This window comes from Trachemys scripta, chromosome 10, assembly GCF_013100865.1.
Source record: "Trachemys scripta elegans isolate TJP31775 chromosome 10, CAS_Tse_1.0, whole genome shotgun sequence".
Classification (NCBI taxonomy): Eukaryota; Metazoa; Chordata; order Testudines; family Emydidae; genus Trachemys; species Trachemys scripta.
In genome coordinates this window covers 35,346,540-35,366,247 of record NC_048307.1, presented here as the reverse complement: position 1 = coordinate 35,366,247, position 19,708 = coordinate 35,346,540, and the positions used below count along the sequence as shown (strand labels likewise).

The following is a 19,708-nucleotide window of genomic DNA, read 5'->3' as shown; positions in this document are numbered from 1 at the left end:
GCTGGACTGGGGCTTGCAAACCCAGGCTGCACCAGGGCCTTGGTGAGTAGATCCAGTCCCACCCCACTCCAGCCCCTACCCACCGCTGGGCAACAGAGCACCTCCAAGGAGGATGCAGATGGCTACCCATGGACAGGAGCCGCACCAGGGGTGGGTCAGGGTGGCACGATCCACATCCTCTGCAATGGAGAAGGGCTTCCCAGTGAGCAGGGGCCAGGCCAGACTCGCCCCAGCCAGCATGCTCAGCCCCTCTCCTTCCACGGCTCCCAGGCTGGAGCCAGAGCCCGACGGGGTGGCCAGCAGGGGGTGCTACAGGGATTGCCCATGGAGACCTGGCCCAGGCTCCCCAGCCCCTGGCATTCCCGGTGGAAGAGGCAAGGAGTGGGTGGGAAAGAGGGAAGGAGCGGCAGAAACAAAGGAGAGCAGCACTGAGGGACTGGGGGATTAAATGGCTCTTCCCCCAACTAGTACAGCCCCTGCCCCGACACCCAAGAGCCTCAAAGGACCATGAGGGACTAGAGGCGTTTTAGAGGGAGAGGATTTCCCCCTTCAGGAGACGGCACCGGCATGCTGATCACCACTAGGTGGCGCCAAAGCACCGCGCTTGGCAAGGGACAGGTGATGTGGGCACAGCCCAGCCAGCGCTGCACCAGACCCTGCCAGCCCTGCCCCTGGGGCCCTGAAGGCCCACAAACAGCCAGGCACTCGGGTTTAAGTCTCCTCTAAGGTGGCACACACCACTGGCCTGGGCCCACGAATCGCCAGCAGCACATCTGGCAGGAGACAGGCAGGACTTCCCCATCCCAACACTGGCCAGGTCTGACCCTGCGCCACATACTGGACCCACTGGGATCACGGGCGGGAACCAACACAGACCCCTGCCACAGGGGCCAACCCGCTGCACTGCCATGGCCAGAGGGGCTAGCGAGGACTATCTTAGCTCAGAGACCTCCCAGCCCCTGGAGCATTTACTACCGACTCCGAATGGGGCATTTTAATGCAGTCTGTGTATCTGTCCATGTCTGACCTCGTGCCCAACTACCCACGCTCATGAGCCTCGGCCCCAGGCTGCCATGGGAACCCAGGGGTCCTCTCCACAGGCTCTGGGCTTGCCTTGCCGTGGAGTACACGGGAGCCCGGGGACAGGGCAGGGCAGGGTTCAGCCCTCAGGATTTCTCCAGAGCTGTGTCCTGTCCCAAGTGACAGCTTCCCCAATGCCCCACGAGAAGCTCTGAGAGAGCTCAAAAGCAGCCAGTTTTTTCCTGATTTAGGGGCTAAATTTCCCCTTTTGTAATTTTATCCTGTTGCCCCTTCTCCTTCCCTTTAAGCCACCTCCCTCGTCCCACACAAACCTCAGTACCCTCCCACCCCCAGCTGCCACTCAGCCAAGCTCTGCCTAGCTTGGCTTTTTTTGAAGCTGGACTCTCAGTGCAGATGGCAGCAGAGTCTGATCTGAGCCCAGGGATGTTGGGATCTGGGGCTCTCGCTAGATTCAGTCCCAGGGGAAGCAGGACAGGCCCGGGGGGCAGCTGCCCAGCTCCTGTCTCCTGTTCTATAATAGATAACGGTGAGGCCAGGAATTCGGAGTCCAGCAGGGCGAGGGGGACCCAGTGTAGCCCCCAGGCGCTGGCATGCGGGGAGCCCCTGCTCGGCTTTACCTGATGAAGTCGCCATACTCCATCCAGAAAACGCCCTCGCTGCTCCCGTGGGGCATCAGATCGTGACGCAAGTGCACCGGCCAGTGGGGCCACTCATCGGACCAGCTGCCATTCCAGGAGAAGCGGCCCCAGGGGTTCCGGAGCCGCAGGAGTCTGATGGGGCAGAGGGAACAGCCCCCAGAATCACAGCAGTGCCAGGTGAAGGGCACAGCTACTGCACTCGTCAGCTACAACCCACTAGACAGTTTTCATCTCCCGAGACTCTCTCCCTCCACCCCCCGGGAGTGAGCCAGCACAAAAGCACAGCATCCCCAAAACCAGGGGACTGAAAGCATGGCCTGACCCAGGCCTAGTGCAGGCAGGGGCTGTGCAATCTCCTGTCCTCACTCTGCCACTACCCCACTCCTGGGCTCCCAGCACAGCTCTGCCCTGCCAGTGCACCTCAGTTCAGACCCCACAGCCCCCTGCCTGCTATCCCAGCCCTGGGCCCCCCACACCTCCGCCAGTGCCCCTCCATCCTGTATCTGCTGCGACCCATATACCGTCCTTACGCTGCACTCAGCAGAGGCCACTTGCACAACAGCACCGAGGGCAGGGTGGTGTGATGTAGGCGAGCCATTAAAGAGATCCCAAACTGAGCCCGCTGAGCTAGCTTTGAAAGCAGGTCTCCCATAGCATGCCCCCTCTCTTCCCCTCCCCCCGTAAGCCCAGCATTGCTGCCAGTGAGGATGAGGTGGCAGACCCACCCCAAGGCCCTTACAGCTGCAGCTGGAGGCTGGCCTGTTTGTACCAGACAAACAGACAAAATCAGGGGGGCAGGCGGGGAACCTCTCTGTGCAGCTCCCTCCCCCCTGGCCAGTAAAGATTGGGCCGGCTAGTCCAGCTAGATCAGGGCCATCCAGCATGCAGCGGGCAAGGATGCCGGGGGGGCCGGCCTACAGCACAGCAGCACCCCAAAACATAAACCAGTTTGTGTGACACCAAGGGACAGAGCAAGGGATTCCACTGGGGGGACTTGGCCAGTGTTTGTTATTGGGGTTCCTGGGGTCCCCTCGGGGCCAAGGCCTGCAGGGGGGCCATTCAGCACAGACAGTCCCTTAACCCAACACCCCTATCCTCAGCCACGTGACACACCCTCTCCCTTTCCCCCAGGATTTCAGCTAAGCCCTAGGCTGACACCACGAACCCAACTAGAGCAAGGCTCGGTCTCAGTAACCCCTGGGCAGGCGCAGGGGGCTGAACAATTTCTCTGTGCTGCTCTCCCCGCCCCCCGAGCACAGAGGGGGCTGGTGACATGACACCCTGTACACCGTGGCTAAGCTCACCTGTAGCCCTGCACGTCTCGCACGTCCAGTATTGAGTAGGCGTGCCGCGGGCGAAGGCCCATGCTCTCGTAGGCTGCATCATCCACCTTCATGTTGCCCCCACCGCATGAGGCGCCCATCAGAAACCTGCAATGGGCAGGGAGGAAAACAGAGGAGATTGGCACCGCACTGTGTGGCACTGACAGGGATGGGAGGAGAGGCTGGGAGCTGGCCCTCCCCCTCCACATAAGGGCACGGAGCCAGGGACAATCAATCATTCTCGAACCCCAAGAGGAGCTCCCCTGGTTCAGTGACAGGCGGCCCGGTGCCAGCCCACAGCTGCTAGTGCCAGCCACACATTCCGCTCTCGGGAACATTCGCTCTCTATTCACCCTACAGCCCCCCAGGTCTCCCCGTACTTTGCTCCAGCCCAGGGCCCCATTGGCAATGCCTAGGGCTAGGGCTGCCCATGCCAGGCATACAGCGGAACAGACTGCAGCCACCCCATGGAGATGGCGCCTGCTGAGACCACTGGCCTGGCACACAGCACTCCAGTCTGCTTGGAGCAGGTTATAGACCACTGCGTGCTGCACTCTAGAGCTTCCACTGGGCACCCCACTTCAGGCACAGAGAAGCACTGCATGCTGGGATCTGTAGTCTCTGCAGGCGGCATTACATCGTTAAAGAAAAGGGCAGCTGATGAACTGTGCAGCAGAACCCTGGGCATCACAAATGGTCTGTTTTGCCATCCCGCTCCAACCTTTCCTGCCAGAGAGAAATATCACCAGTTTCCAGCACATAACACTACCTGCCATCCAGGACCCTAACTTCCCTCTCTTCTCCCTGCATCTCCCAACGCCCTTCAGATCCAAATGAACCCTGCCTTCTCCTAGTCTCACAGATCCGGTTTCACTTCTCACGGCAGCAATGTTACGCCCCAATGGGGGAATATGCAGGGGTGGGGCCTTAATAATATAGAAGATTGGAAAACAAAACTCAAGTATAGCAAAAACATCAAATGAATCATCAGGTTAACGATCAGCCGTTAAAACCCAACCCAGCCTGGGGATAACTATGGGAGGGAAGTTCATCAGGGTTGGATTTTCTGTACAAAAACGAACAAGGTGAAAGTCACTTCCTAGCACTATGCCCAGGGCCCTGGTGCCAAAATTTATCAGGGCTGCCAAGTGGGGCAGGTTGCCTCCTGGGTTGACACTCTAGCCTCTCTTCTGTGCTCTCTATGAATGAGAGCTGACACTCTAGCCTCTCTTCTACAACTCTATGCTCCTGACAGCTGAACGTGAACCCCTCCCGCCTCGTCTTACCCAGCCTCCTTAGAACTCAGCATTTTGGCCCAGATGAGGTCAGTGTCAATGGGCTCCTCGCGAGGGTTAGTGGAGCTGACCTGCAGCATCAGGCTCTCGCAGGGGGCGCCGGTTAGTGTAGCCAGGCCTTCGATGGCGCGCCCCGCCTGGAGGGCAAAGTACGAACCATGCAGCTTGGCCAGAGCCTTCTCAATGAGGGCTACCCACAGCTGCTTCCTCTGGGCCTGGGAAAGGGAAAGAACCAGGGGTTACAACCACATGGAGGCGTGGGGCCAGCTACACAGAATCGCACTCACCCACTAATGCAAGTCAGGACCTTTGTGCGAAAGTTCCCCCCAAGTCTCCTTGACCCCACCCTGCAAAGATCACACAGCATTATCTGACCAGCATCTTGTTCCTGTGGCATCACTTCCCCCCCCCAAATGCTGGAGTTGACCCAAGAAGCTGTGAAGACTCCACCGACAGTGTGGTGCAGAGATGTATTTGGATAGGTTTTCAAACACAGGCTAATGGCCCCACTTCCCAGTAAATCTGGATTTAGGAATGTTTAATACGAAAAGGGGATTTCAAACGAGTCCTGAAATGCCTGGATTCACACCCGCCCCCCCCCCAAACCCAGCCCCATGGATTAGGCTGACTACAGAGCACTTACAGATGGAATCAATTACATTTCACACAACGTAGAGACGAGATTGCTTCAAGGACAAATAGATGACAGCTCAGAGATGTCAGAGACACAACAGCAAACTTCTCTCCCCCGCAGCGCGGGGACAATGGGGAGAACTAATTAGACAGAGGCTGCTTTGCAGGAGGAGCGTACCCTTAAGTTGCTTTGTTATGGTGCTAGGCTATGGCATTATTACTGGTGCTAGGCTGTGGCATTGATTATATATTCATAAATAAATGCAAAGACTGCATGAATACAACTAGAAATCTGCAAAGGTTCCATCAGCACTAGCCACAAGGCACAGCCTGTATGATTGATTGTGCAGCACCTAGCACAATGGGGTCCTGGTCTATGCCTGGGGCTCCTAGACACTACCACAATCCACATAATAAATAATCCTATGGCATGTGCTTTGTTAGATGAGTGAGGCACTTTGCAAACACCCGGCAGCTCCCCACCCAAGCGGCTTACAGCCTATGGAGATAAAAAAAACAGAGGAGGAGCAGATGACAGCAAAGTGACTGAGGCGCTATCTGGCATGTCTCTTGTTGGGGCTAGATGTTAAGTTACACATTTCAAAAAGCAAAGGAAAATACTGCCTACATGCAACCTGGCTGAGCTAACACCATGCTGCAGGAACCGTGGTAAAGTGCTTTGAGATCAACAGATGAAGCGCACCCTATGATTATCCACATTGCGTGACTGAAAAGTGACATTCCAGGAGGAGGTGACTGGGGTGGGACCTTCCAAGACGGGGGAGAAGAATGAGGTTTCCTTATGGTCTATAAAGAAAGCCTGAAAGTGCATTTGTGTTTTGTTTTTAAAAGTCCCTTCCTCCCTGCCCCCCCAAAATGTTATTTATCTCTGCTTGAGATCCCATACAAGTGGGCCTTGATGCCACTCTTATTTTGACTTTTTAAAACGCAGCTTTTGGTTCACATTGCTTATCGCTTATAACTCCAAAACCTAATAAACATCCAAGAGAAAAAATCCTTTTCTTAAAGATTCAATTCTGCTCCTCCACCCAAGACCAAAGAAAGTTCAATCCACATGCAAGACCTGCAAGGAAACCTCCAGAAAACTTGGGGAAGGCCTGACTTAATATTTCTGATATTTCAAAGGTGAAATAAAAACACACTTTATTTTGAAAATATATACACGTAATTCTTATCCAGCCTTCTCTGTGCTTCATGAGGAGGCACAAGCTGGGCACAGATCTATTTCCCCCCTTTTTAGTTCCCTTTTAATGGTGTCCTGGCTTTCCTACAGATCTCAGTGCACTCACGTGGGAGTTGGAACATATGCCTGCAGAAATCCAGCCCACGGTTGTTTTGATTTTGAAATGAATGCTGAGGATTTGCAGAAAGCTGCCAGCCTAGCAGAGACCCACACAGCTTTCTGTGCCCCTGATTTTCTCGGGTCTCTGACACTGAGGCAGTGCAGTTTGTCCGGAGGATTTTCCGGTCTGTGTTTCAGAAAGGACACTTCCAATCTCCTTCATGCAAACAAGCCCAGCAAGCTGCCCCTGGGCCTGTCAGACTGGGCAGGGAGAACAGGCAGTGATGTCCCAAAGGGGCCGAGCCTTTTTTAATCAGTCACAATCCGAGCAGATGCCAGCTGAGCATGCCCAGAAGCGATCTGACAATTGCTCAGAGTGTGTTTATGTCTAACGTGCCCCTCAAACTAAGCAAAGGTTAACGGAGGCAGTCCTCACTGAGAACAGGGCCCTGCCCTGCTTCAAACTGCGGCCCTCTTTGCTCCCATCCCAAGGCTCAAAAACAGCTCATGCTTAAAAAACAGAATAGTCTGTAAGTGGAGAAGGGAGGAAGGAAACTCAGCAAGTTACATGCATGTGAGACCCAGGAGGCTGCAATGGAGACAGCTTGGCAGCCTAACACAGGCACCGCCTGCAGCTACTGTAATAAAGGGAGAAACTCACCCCATAGCAGGCTGTGGAGCGTGACTGTTCCCCATTACCCACTCCACAGCCAACGGCGAGGCACGGGGTGGACTGTGATCAGCATCCCCCTAGCCCTGTGATTTTGATCTACATGTCCTGGTGGAAGGGGCTATTCCTGCTGCGTCGCTCTCTGTCCCAGCACACGCCCGTCAGAGCTCCCCGACCGCTCGCCCATGGAACATCAACCCCTCCTGTCAGCTGCCCAGTGGCCAATGGCTGCTAAGGCAGGAGAAGGGGGTGCTGACCTGAGAGAAGAGGAGGTAGCCGCACTCATCACAGGGCAGCATGTCATCCACCAGCACTGTGGTCCACGTGCCATCTTTGCACAGCCGCACCTGATAGGCTCCCTCCGGGCACATGGTCCGTGTAATCATCACCTTCTCCACCAGCTCGGGCCGCTCTGCCAGCACCGCCAGGGCACTCAAGAACCTGGGGAGAGACCAGACAAGAGGCCTCAGAAACTGTGCTGGGGGAGGCATGTCTGCGGCATTGGCATGGAGAGACAGCCTTGAGAGGGGGCACAGGGCCTGGTGGGTGGGGGGGAAAAGGGAACATTCACCTCGGGGATATTCCTGCACCTGCTCCGCAGAGGAGCCAGGAGCTGACTGGATGTGCCCTCGGATTCCACCAACCTAGCTGGGCCCCTGGAACAGAAAGGTCCCTCCAGCTGGAGTCCTGCCTTCTCAGTCAGCTGCGGGACTCCCCAGCCCCAGGGTACCTGTGATCTGGCTGGGGCGGGCGAAGTGCCAGCCTAACCCTGGGAGCTTTGCCAGGGACTCCAGCTGCAGCACACTTGGCCCCTGTGCTGTATCCAGCCCTATGGGGCAAGGAGTGTTTTGCACACTGGCCCTGCCCAATGGATTAGCCCTTTTCACGCTTTCTGCCTTCAGGAAGAATAGCAGAACGGTGTCCGGGTTGGCTAAGCATACACACGTACACAGCCTGGCACTGCCAGCAGGGAGTGCCCTCCACCTACAGTCAACACCCAAAAAACTCTGCCTTACATTCCCCATGGGCTGCAGAGAGGAAAGAGACGAGGCAGCTCCAGAGACCAAGGAGAGAGCTGGCTTTCTGAGCTATCCCGGCCACTCACTGCCAAGTCCAGGGGGCAAACATGTAGATGGGCACGGAACATGCCAAGTGCTCATCAGCAACCATTCTGGAAGGGACATTAAACCTTGTGCTTCAGGGTTTGAGCCAATTGCTAGCTATTAAGTAGCAGGATGAGGCAAATGATCCCACATCTGCCACTGCGGGGTTCTTCCCTCGGCATCTAAACCTCCAGACAGGCCACTGTAAAACAGCCAAGGTCCTTCCCGCCCAGTGTCCTCTTATCCTTCCTGGCCACCCAGTGTCCTCTTATCCTTCCTGGCCATGCCCACGTCATCTTACAGCCATGCACATGCAGCCACTGCAAAGGGGCAGGGACCGCGAGGGAGTGGGACAGATCCCTGCGGCCCTGTCTGAACTGGTCCAGCAGGAGATCAGGAATGGGACGCGGGAGATCATCCATAGATGCAGACACAAAATAGGAGAGGAGACTTTGGCTTTATAATGAGGGGCGAGGGCACGCTAGGGATTGGGATAGCAGCGGATGTAGGGGGTAGATGAAGAGGACTGGGGTCCGTGATGGGATGAGGGATGGCAGCTGGCACAGGGTGTTTGTGTGAACACAAGAGAGGGTTGGTGTGGCTGGAGCGATCTCAGCCCCTTACCAGCAGTTTCCCAGGAGTCCCTGCAGAATGTCCGAGGGCCGTGGTGTCCGGAACACTGACCACTTGACTGACCAGTCCTTGGAGATGCTACAGTTGATTTCATGGGGCCGCAGCCACAGCTTCACCCTCTGCTGCACGCTGTCCCCATCAGGGAACCCCACCGCCTTGGGCCCTGGGTGAAAACTGTCATCCACAAAGTTGACCTTGTTCTGTAAACACAAGCATACTGTAAGGCAGGAGCATGTCTACACAGCCCCCCACAGCACTGTCAGTGCACCTCCAATGGGAGGGGACTCCTGGCTCCCCACGTCCCCCAAGAGGAAGAGCCGAGGTGTATCTGCCACTGCCCTGGCTGGGAGGGTAGGACACCCTGGAGGCTGAGCCCTCAAGTTGCTGCCAAGGAGAGTGGCACCTCAAACACTCCCCTAAGGCTGGCATTCAGAGTAAGGTGCCCGGAGACTGTAGCGGAGAGGGCACAGCAGCATTAGACCTCAGCAGGCTTTTCCCAGGGCTGCTGCTGAGTGGAGCATCTCTGATGGAGGAAGTAGGTCCCTGCAGGAAGCTGAGCCAGGCTGAAGGGACCATCCCGCTATTCCCCATGGGTCAGGGGGTATCTCACAAAGAGCAGGAATTCGCCCTCGCACAAGGAATGTGCAGCCCTATGAACACATGGGAACCACAACTGCTTTCCACCCTCCCGAGAGCAAGGCCGGTCTCGTGGCTAAGGAATGAGGAGACCTGGGGTCAATTCCCCGCTCTGCTAGACTCCCTGTGTGATCATGGGCTTGTCGGTCAGTCTGGAGCTGTGGAGTGGGATGGATACTCCTGCCTTTCTCACACCGTGTCCGTCTTGGCGAGTTAGGTTGGGCAGTTTTGGGGCAGGGCCTGTCTCTCACCATGTGCCGCACACCGGGGCCTCGAGACGATAAGAATAGCAGCAAACAGGGCTTTGGAGCGGAGCACGGAGCAGCTCTGGAGCAGTGGAGCTGCAGGTTTTTGCCTGGAGCTGGAGCGGAGCCGGAGCACAGTTCCAAAGCCCTGGCAGCAAATCTCCAAGGAAACCTCTACTCTAAACCATGCTCTAAACGCTCACTGCTCTGTACCATCAAGGAGACTTTGCCAGCTGCTCCCTTGTGGTCTCTGAGTCATGGAAGCTGCAGGCTGCTCAGAAGCACTCAGCTTGAGGTGGCAGAGCGGGGGAGGAGCCATTGACCAAGGACACATGGAGCACAGAGATTAGACAATGGAGATAAAAATCAGAGGGCTGCTGCCCCAGCCCCGGCCCGTCCAATTCCCTTCCCATCATAGGCCGGGCTGAGCACTGGGAGGGTTTCCCCAGGAAGCCAGTGCACCCATAGGAAGAGGATCTACTGGAGCTCTGGGAACTGACAGACGCAGTACAGGAAGAGGGCTGGGTTGAAGGATTTGTGTAGGAGATAAAGAAGAAAGCGATTTGGGGGCTGACATTCAGGTCTACTCTTGGAGACCCTGTGGCCAGCTAGAGAACTGTTGGTGTATCTGTTGTCATAACCCTAAGGGAGCAGCCCCTGACAGAGGAGAGATGACATTTACTCAGACTATTCACAACTGGCTGGATACAAACCAGGATCTTTTTAAATTAAAGAAAAATCGAATTGTTACAATAGAAAACAAATGTGATTTAAATGACATTCTCTATCTATGGCAGGGGAGGGCAAATTTTTTTGTCCGAGGGCCACATCTGGGAATAGAAATTGTATGGTGGGCCATGAATGCTCACAAAATGGGGGTTGGGAGTGTGGGAGGGGTTGAGGGCTCTGGCTGGGGGTGCGGGCTCTGGGGTGGGGCAGAGGAGTTTGGGGTGTAGGAGGGTGCTCAGGCTGGGACCAAGGGGTTTGGAGGGCGATCAGGGATGGGGCTCTGGCTGGGGATGCAGGCTCTGGAGTGGGGTTGGGAATGAGGGGTTTGGGGTGCAGGAGGTGCTCTGGGCTGGGATCAAGGTGTTCGGAGGGCAGGAGGGGAATCAGGGCTGGGGCAGGGGGTTGGGGCAGAGGGAGAGGCTCAGGGGTGCAGGCTTCGGGCAGGGCTTACCTCAAGCGGCTCCCAGAAGCAGCGGCACGTCCCTTCTCCGGCTCCTATGCGGAGGCGCAGCCATGCGGCTCTGCACGTTGCCCCATCCGCAGGGACCACCCTGCAGCTCCCATTGACTGCAGTTCCCGGTCAGTGGAGCTGCAGGGGTCGCGCTTGGGATGGGGGCAGATTGTAGAGCTGAGGCCCCGAGGTGTTCCTATGCCAGCGGTGGGCAAACTATGGCCCGCGGGCCAGATCCGGCCTGTCAAGGCTTTGGATCTGGCCCGCGGAATTGCCCCCCGTGGCACCGTGGGCCCTGCACTGCTCTCAGAAGTGGCCGGCTCCACATCCCTGCAGCCCCCGGGCGGAATGAGCAGAAGACTTCGTGCATTGCCCTTGCCTCCAAGCACGACCCCCCGCAGCTCCCATCGGCCGGGAATGGGGAACTGCAGCCAATGGAAGCTTCGGGGGAGATACCTGGAGCCGCTTTAGGTAAGCGGCGCCGGCACAGAGCCCGAACCCCACCTGCCCCCTAACTCCCTTCCCTGAGCCCCCTTGTATGCCCTGCACCCCAACCCCTTGCCCTAAGCTCCCTGCTGCACCTGTATCCCCTTGTTCCCCCACCCCCCTGCCGCACCCCACACCCCTCCTGCACCCCTGCCTTGAGCCCCCTCCCGCAGTCTGCACAGCTCCTGCACCCCTGCCCTGAGCCCCTCCTGCACTCTGCACCCCAACCCCCTGCCTTGAGCCCCCTCATGCACTCCTCCTCTGCCCCAATCCCTTGCCCTGAGCTCCTTCCTGCACACCACACCCCCTCCCACACCCCACACTCCCTCCTGCACCCCAAACCCCTGCCCCGGCCCTGCATACAATTTCCCCACCAGGATGTGGCCCTTGGCTCAAAAAGTTTGCCCACCTCTGTCCTATGCATTGCAGCCAGAGGCTGGGGCATGCCACTGCTTCCGGGAGCAAGGTCCCTGACACTGCTGGAGCGGGGCCATGCTGCTGCTTCCGGGAGCCACGTGGAGCGGTCCCCAACCCTGCTCCCCGGATGGAGCGCCGGAGCAGGGCAAGCCCCAGATCCTGCTCCTCAGCAGGAGCTCGAGGGTCGGATTAAAATGGCTGGCAGACAAGATCCAGCCCACGGGCTGTAGTTTGCCCACCCCGATCTATGGGGCTAGTTCTTTTGGCTCCTGTTCCAGTCTGAAATCACTGTGGGAGGTGGGGGGTTGCTCGTTTCTTTAATTAGTGTTTCCTAATTGTTCACAGCCTTCCTGATTTTGCAGAGGGTTTTTTCCTACTAACAAGTTTCACACTTACAATATTCATCTGTATCGAACAATAGAAGTCCCAGGGCCTCCTTAGTCTTCTCTGGGGGGACCTTGCCACACATTCAGAGACTAAATTGATGAGCAAATGACCTGTGCTCTATTTGCAACCAGCACCATCTGATGTACTGCACATGCAAAGGTGGGTCTGTGTCAGGATCCCCGCTGGACAGATGGGGAAACTGAGGCACAGGTCGGTAGCAATGAGAGTGTCAGAGCCAGGAACAGAACCTTGTTCTCCTGACTCTCATTCAAGCACCCTCGTCACTGGACCAGGAGTGATACCATCGAGATTGGAGCAGTTACCATTTATCTAGCGCGCGGGGTCCCTGTCACCACCCCTTCCTTTGTGCTCGCTGAGGCTTCCCACCCAGCTGCCTTTCTGGATGCGATGCTTGATCTGGTCTAGAGAGACATGGGCTAGCTCCTAACAGCAGCAGTGGGCCCCGGTGGCACAGGCAGCCGCCCGAGTACATACCAAGGATTGGGCAGGAGGGTACCTGAGCAGAGCTGGCGTGGGTATGTCAGCCCACACTAGGAATTACACCTCCCAGCTGCTGTGTCCACACACCCTGGACATGACTGTGGGCAAGTCATTCCTGCTCTGTTTCTCAGTTTCCCCCTTTGTACAACAGTCTGCTCGATTACCAGAGGGGGGGGTCGTGAGGATTAGCCAATGGGGCAGATTCTCAAGTGGTGTAAACTGCCACAGCTTTCCTGACTTTGATGGAGCTCTGACAATTTGCATCAACCCAGCATCTGCCCCAGTGTCTGTGCAGTGCTTTAAAACAGAATGTGCTTTATTAGTGCCAGGTGTTACCATTAGAAAGGAAGGGAGGGATGCAGGATCAGGGGATCCAGACAGCATAAGGTAGAGAGAGAAATGAGAAGGGGAAACAATGCCAGGCGAAGAGACAAAAGAAATGGGAGAACCTGAACGAGTTTTGTGCCAAAGGGGGCAGGGCAGAAATAAGACTGTAGGTGGGGAGATTAAATCTTACTCTGTTCTGGGACACAGAGGAAGGACAAGGCTAAAAAGGAATAAAGCCAGGGCCCTGTTGGTTAATACACAGACCCAGGGAGAAATATTTTGAAATGTACGAGCAAAACAGAGCAAGACAAGAGCAGAATGCCATCATCAGTGAATTCAAGCAGAACTTCCTCGCTCAGAGGGCTACTAACATATGGAATAAACGGCCAGAGAAGACTGCTGATGCAAATAGCATCAATGGGCTTCAAGAGGTTACTCCATATATTTTGGATGCTTGGGACTAGTCCAAATAGGAACTGCCATACCAGAACAGAGCAATGGTCCATCCAGTCTGGAGTCCGGACTCCGGCAGCGGTCTGTACAAAACATAGCCATTGCAATGATTTGCTCTGATAGGATGCTTTGATGGCAACCTTCATTCATTGCTTCTACTAAATAAATCTCTAATCTCTCCTGCTTTCCTCACTGTAATGTAGGAGCACCTTATGGAGAAAGCATCCAGCTGATCTGGGCTAGTGGGAGGCACTTGCTAGTGGCAAGAACCTTGGACTGGGACTTGGGAAACATGGATGTCACTCCTGGCTCTGCCACTGGTTTGCTTGGTGACCTTGGGCAAGTCACTTTCCTGCCCAGTGCCTCAGTTTCCCCATCTGTAAAATGGGATAATGATACTGACCTCTGTAAAGCACTTTGAGATCTACTTATTTAAAGCGCTATAGAATACCTAGACATTGTAGCTTTTATTGTGGGTGGAATCTGGGTACCATCAAACACAGCGGCAGATCGTTAACCTTCTCTTAAATTCAGGCACAGAGCGGGAATGAATTCAGTCAGGCAGAATCTTTCATGCTGTTATGATGGGAGCACAGATTGAGACCCAGCACACGAGAGGAGAGGAACAGGAAAGAGTGGGGGAAATCTGGAGATGACGAGAGGTTTACTGCTTTATTAATTATCCATCATGGTGTATTTCTTTCAGGTCCCAGAACCCTGTTAAGCTTCTCCTGTTGCAGGAATTCTGATCAGTTTGGCTGATCTAGCTGCAAGCTTCAGGGATAATACCTTCACTGCTGACCAGAGAGAGTTCGCTGTGCCTCTGGGGTCTGGTGAGCTGCAGGGCACTGGGCTAGACCTCTCTGTCTGATCAGGCTTGGATTAGCCATCAGGGAATGAGGTGAATTATTCTCTACTTGACTGTTTTAGGTCCTGATTCAGCAATACACTTAACATGCCAGTAGCTCCAATGATTCCAAATTCACTTGCTTAAAGTTAGGCACATGTGTAAATACCTTCCTGAGTCAGGGCCTTATGGATGTAAAGGTGCCTAGCTGCCTTGGCAAAGATGGGTGTCGATAAAAATAAATGTAGACCATAATTTTCTACAGCCTCATATTCAGAGTCAGCATTCCGGTGGTCAATAATCTCCAGTGGGGAGCTGTAAGGGGAAAACCCCAGCAGGGCTCAGTGAGGATGGAGGTGAATTCCTCACCAGCAAAAGGGAGCGATGGTACCCAGATTCCACCCACAATAAAAGCTACAATGTCTAGGTATTCTATAGCGCTTTAAATAAGTAGATCTCAAAGTGCTTTACAGAGGTCAGTATCATTATCCCATTTTACAGATGGGGAAACTGAGGCACTGGGCAGGAAAGTGACTTGCCCAAGGTCACCAAGCAAACCAGTGGCAGAGCCAGGAGTGACATCCATGTTTCCCAAGTCCCAGTCCAAGGTTCTTGCCACTAGCAAGTGCCTCCCACTAGCCCAGATCAGCTGGATGCTTTCTCCATAAGGTGCTCCTACATTACAGTGAGGAAAGCAGGAGAGATTAGAGATTTATTTAGTAGAAGCAATGAATGAAGGTTGCCATCAAAGCATCCTATCAGAGCAAATCATTGCAACATGGCCAATTCTTATGGCAAATCTCATGTTGTTGTTTTTTCTTAAAGCCCTAAAACCTGGGAGTCACATGAATACAACAGAATTGCAGCTTTCATTTAAAAACAAAACCAAATCAAGAAATGCCTAGCCTTCCTGGCTGCAAACAGAAGCTTAAGAGCGTGAACCCTAAAAGTTAAAAAGTCAGAAAGCAAATAAGAGCTCCGAATGAATGATTTTTAAAACCTCATGTTTTTTAAGTCAATATCATGACTTTTTAGGCCCCAAGTCACAGATTTTTAAATTCTTGGGGTTGGCAATGATGGTATTATTGCTATCAGTCTGCATTCACCCTTTTTGTCTCTTGTTTTATTCTTGGACTATAAGTTCTCTGGGGAAAGAACCATTTTTGTTCTGTTTGTACATCACCTAGCACAATGGGGTCCTGGTCCACAGCTGGGTCTCCTAGGCAGTACCAGAATACAAATAATAAATAATAATGTTCCTTTATAGCATCATTAGGTTTCAGAGTGAACACACATTGAGTAGAACTGGGCAGTGCACACATCTCAGAACTATTGTTTTGGGCTCTCTGCAGACTCAGACAGACAGCATTGCAATGGGTCACTCTGTGAAAGTATCCTCTGCAACCATAAGGGCTAGAAACTTAAAGGGAAGGTTAAATTGAGCAGACCCTCCTGGGCTTGCCAGAGAGGTGCCAGGCTCGATGGCCCAGAACCAGCTCATTCTCCCCACCCACTATGCAGAGTGCCCGGAGGAGTACAGGCACAGAGAGCAGAGTAAGGCTGTGGGGTACTAAGGGGCCTGGCAAGCACTCACCTCCTGGCAGAAGCTCACAATGTTTTCCCACAGGGCCTTGGCCTCCCCCTCGTCCGTCTGCCGCCGCTTCTCCGCATCCATGCTCTCCCGCCTCTTGAGCGGCTTGGCCCCCTTGCGCTGCATCATGTACAGCTGCGGGGTGTGGCAGGCTGCACAGTGCTTGGCCTTGAGTTCGTTGAGCAGGGTACAAGCAGGGCAAGACCACTGGCTCGGGCTGTCCTGTACCAAGGGCAGCTGAGAAGGGAAGAGGCGGGCCATTTTCCGGGCCGATGGGGCCTTGCTGCCGCAAGAGGCGCAACCCCCTTTGTCGGAGCCGCAGTCGACGCACTTGGGGGCAGGCTCGCCCTGTGCCCCATGTTCCTGGAAGCCATGCAGTTTGGAGCAACCACAGGCTTTGCACTTCTGCACCAGTGTGGGGTTCTTTAGGGTGCACTTGGAACAGGCCCAGGTGGTGAAGTCGGGGCTGGAAGGGCTGCAGGGGGTGAAGCGCACTGAGTCCCCCGCCAGGTCAATAGTGTCACTGCCTTTCAGAGCACTGCAGGCCTCACACTTGCTCGACCCAGCCGAGTTGAGCAGGGCACAGGTGTTGCACTGCCAGTGGGACGGGCTGACCTCCATCTCCTCCTCCAGCACGCTCAGCCGCTTGTTGGACAGCAGCTCCTGGAAGCGGGCAGCTGGAGGTGCCCTGGCCTGGCCCTGCGGAGACCCCTTCTGCCCAGATGTGGGCTGAGAGGCGTCAGGCACCTGTGGCTGCAGCTGGGGTGGCACCTCCCTGCGGCTCCTGGGCACGGGGTTGTTCTGGAGGCCAGGGGAAAAGGGGCTGAAGGTTGGCATCTTCTGAACGTCCTGCTCCATGATCGCCGGGCTCTGACTGGCAACAGGGTCACTTTCCAGAGTTTCTATGGCAACACCGGGCTGCGGGGGAGCTGGGACCACATGGAACCCTGCTGGGGCAATGACTTCGGGGACTACCAGCGCCTCCGGGGGGATCTTGGGTAGCGAGAGCTTGCGTGGCCCCCCACAAGCAGAGCAGGAGTTGGCCACGGGGGTGTTGTGCAGAGTGCAGCGCTGGCAGGCCCAGCCATCCTCCAGCTCCGCCTCATCGGGGCTCTTCCCCCCAGACTCTTCGCTGTTGATCTCCGTCTTGCATGCCTCCTCAGTGGCGATCCCCTTGGGCTCCACCAGGTCAGCGGGCTTGGGCAGGACACCATTGATGATGGGCAGCGGGGAGCTGCCAGGCCCAGGCTCCGGTGTGAAGCCGCACACCTCACAGGCCTCCTTGCCCAGGAAGTTCCTGAAGGTGCAGCGGGCGCACGGCCATTTCTGCTCCTCCACACTGAGCCGCAGGATGTGGTTGAGGTCTGGCTTCTGGCGGGGGGCCTCACAGATGGAGCACTGGCGCTGGCCCACTGGGTTCAGAAAAGTGCAGCGGGTGCAGGACCACTCCCTCACAGCAGCCATAGAACCAGGAGAGTGGGTGTGACTGCAAGAGAACAGGAGAAGAGACCGTTACCAACCTGCAGCATAGGGAGGGGAACAAAGAGAGCCTAGAACTCTGTGCAAAGGAGCCTCGAACCAGCTGCCATCAGATGGGCTTCTGGTAGCGGGATGGACTAGGATGCTCTCTCTGCACTAGCCAGGGAGAATGTGTGCACACATCTGTAGCAAACACACATAGCTCCTGCTAGAAAGGTGCTCACGTGCTTACGTAGACGGGACCTTGCTTACAGTACGGGAATATACAGGAGTCCAGCATACTAGGGACTGGTTTCTCTGGCACTGACAACCCATTTCAACAAGCCCACAGCACCAAGCTGGCTTCCTACCAAACGACTTGAGGAGCAGCAGAAAGGCAGCCATCCAATGCTGTGCAATGGCTGTGGTCCCTCCCCGGACAGAGGAACACCCCCGCCCCACAAGGGCATGCCAGGCTCTCAGTGGATCCATCAAAGACCTGGAAGTGATCCTACTTTCTTCCCTTCCCTCTTGCTTTTCACGCCGAGATTTCACGTGTCAGCAGAACTTCCCTGGGCAGTTCTCTGAGTAATCACATGACACCAGGCAACACAACATAGATTCAATCGCACTCTGGACCCTACTGCACAGAAGTAGTGCTTTGGCTTAGAACTGTAGAGAAATGCATAGGCACATCTCGGAGCACAGGCTGAGAAGTATGTTAATACCACACCTCCAAGCAGCTTTTCTAAAGCACCTTTCTCCAGCTTACTCTTGATTAGTTTAAACTGCACCTGTGCCCATTCACCTTAAGTGAAGATCTGGATTATTTACAGACAGGGCCGGTGTAACCGCTAGGTGAACTACACGACCGACTAGGGTGCCAAGATTTGGGGCTGCCAAAAAGGGGCGCCCAAAAAAATTTTTTTACACTACAGTGGAGTCACAACTTACATGGGGGTTAGGTTCTAAAGTCACCGTGTAAGAGGAAAATCGCGTATAGTGAAAATTACCATAAAGTACAGTATACACTAGAACAGGGGTCCTCAACCTACGGCATGCGTGCCAAAGGTGGCATGCAAGCCGATTATTTTTTTTTAAATGGCAGGCTGCAGGTCCCGGCTGCCGCTGAGCCTGCTGCCGACCTGGGGTTCTGTTCACTCAGCTGGCAGCGGGCTGAGCAGGGCCAGCAGTGGGCCGGCTCCTGCCAGCTGGGGTCCCAGCCGTGCTCAGCCCGCTCAGCCTCCTGCCAGCCTGGGTGAATGGCCTGGGGTTCCATTCACCCAGGATTCCGTCCGCCGGCCTGGGGTTCTGTTCACGCAGGCCGGCAGGAGGCTGAGCAGAGCCGGCGGCTGGAACCCCAGCTGGCAGCGGGCTGAGGTCCCAGCCACTGGCCCCACTCAGCCCGCTGCCAATCTGCGGTTCTGGCTGCCAGCCCCTTGCCAGTCTGGGTCCCGGCCACTGGCCCCGCTCAGCCTCCTGCTGGCCTGGGGTTCCGTTCACCCAGGTCGCCAGGAGGCTGAGCGGATCTGGCGGCTGGGACCCCGGCTGGCAGCGGGCTGAGCAGGCTGAGTGGGGCCGACGGCTGGGCCCCCGGCTGGCAGGAGCCAGCGGATGGAACCCCAGATTGGCAGCAGGCTGAGCAGCTCAGCCTGCTGCCGGTCTGGGGTCCCGGCCGCCAGCCCTGCTCAGCCCGCTGACGATCTGGGATTCCAGCTGCCGGCCCCTTGCCAGCAAGGGTCTCGGCCACTGGCCCTGCTCAGCTTCCTGCTGGCCTGAGTGAATGGCAGGAGGCTGAGCGGAGCCGCCGGCTGGGACCCCGGCTGGCAGCTGAGTGAACGGAACCCCAGGCCGGCAGCAGGCTCAGCGGTGGCCAGGACCCGCAGCCTGCCATTAAAAAAAAAAAAAAATCAGCTCGCGTGCCACCTTTGGCACGTGTGCTGTAGGTTGAGGACCCCGTTCTAGTGTAGACAGTGTATACTATGTATACTGTGTGTACTGTAGTTTATGGAAATTTTCATTATACACGATTTTCCTCTTATGCGCTGACCTTAGAACCTAACCCCCGCATAAGATGTTACTCCACTGTATTCATTTTTGAAAATTTATAATAAGCGATGCTCCGGAGGGGGAGGGAGAGCGCAAGGTGGAAGTTTCACTTAAGGTGCAAAATATCCTTGCACCAGCCCTGTTTACAGGCAGACACAATGATCATGTAACAGAAGCCCCTGTTGTAAGACAGATATGCAAGGGGAAGAAAGAGACACTCTGGTTAAAAAATCAGGCTTTTAAAAGAAACAAATGTACTTACCTGGGTAATTCATAACAATGTCGCTTATTAAAACTTGAACACATTTTAAAAATCTAATCTACATCTCACCCTGAATGGTGAATATTTGCTTTGTTCCCACTACTCAACTGTGGCACTAGCCAGTTTCACTTCTGGTCCCAGACTCTTTCTAGTAGCACAGGGAAACTGCTACAAGGTTTGCAATGTAACACTTCAAGGGAAGCTTTAAATCCTAACCGGGCAAAAAACAAA

General features: G+C 55.2%; 1 protein-coding gene across 3 annotated transcripts in view; it reads right to left on the bottom strand.

The window, feature by feature from the left end:
• The window catches only part of CAPN15 (calpain 15), a 94,637-nt gene that overhangs the window by 6,766 nt on the left and 68,163 nt on the right, over positions 1-19,708 (bottom strand). For all 3 annotated transcript variants that reach the window (XM_034784176.1, XM_034784177.1, XM_034784178.1), the window contains 6 exons: positions 15,712-17,194; positions 8,630-8,838; positions 7,160-7,343; positions 4,288-4,511; positions 2,984-3,109; positions 1,659-1,811 (listed from right to left, as the gene is read on the bottom strand). In XM_034784176.1, coding sequence (XP_034640067.1) covers positions 1,659-1,811; positions 2,984-3,109; positions 4,288-4,511; positions 7,160-7,343; positions 8,630-8,838; positions 15,712-17,194 — 2,379 coding nt within the window. The remainder of the gene's footprint in view (positions 1-1,658; positions 1,812-2,983; positions 3,110-4,287; positions 4,512-7,159; positions 7,344-8,629; positions 8,839-15,711; positions 17,195-19,708) is intronic.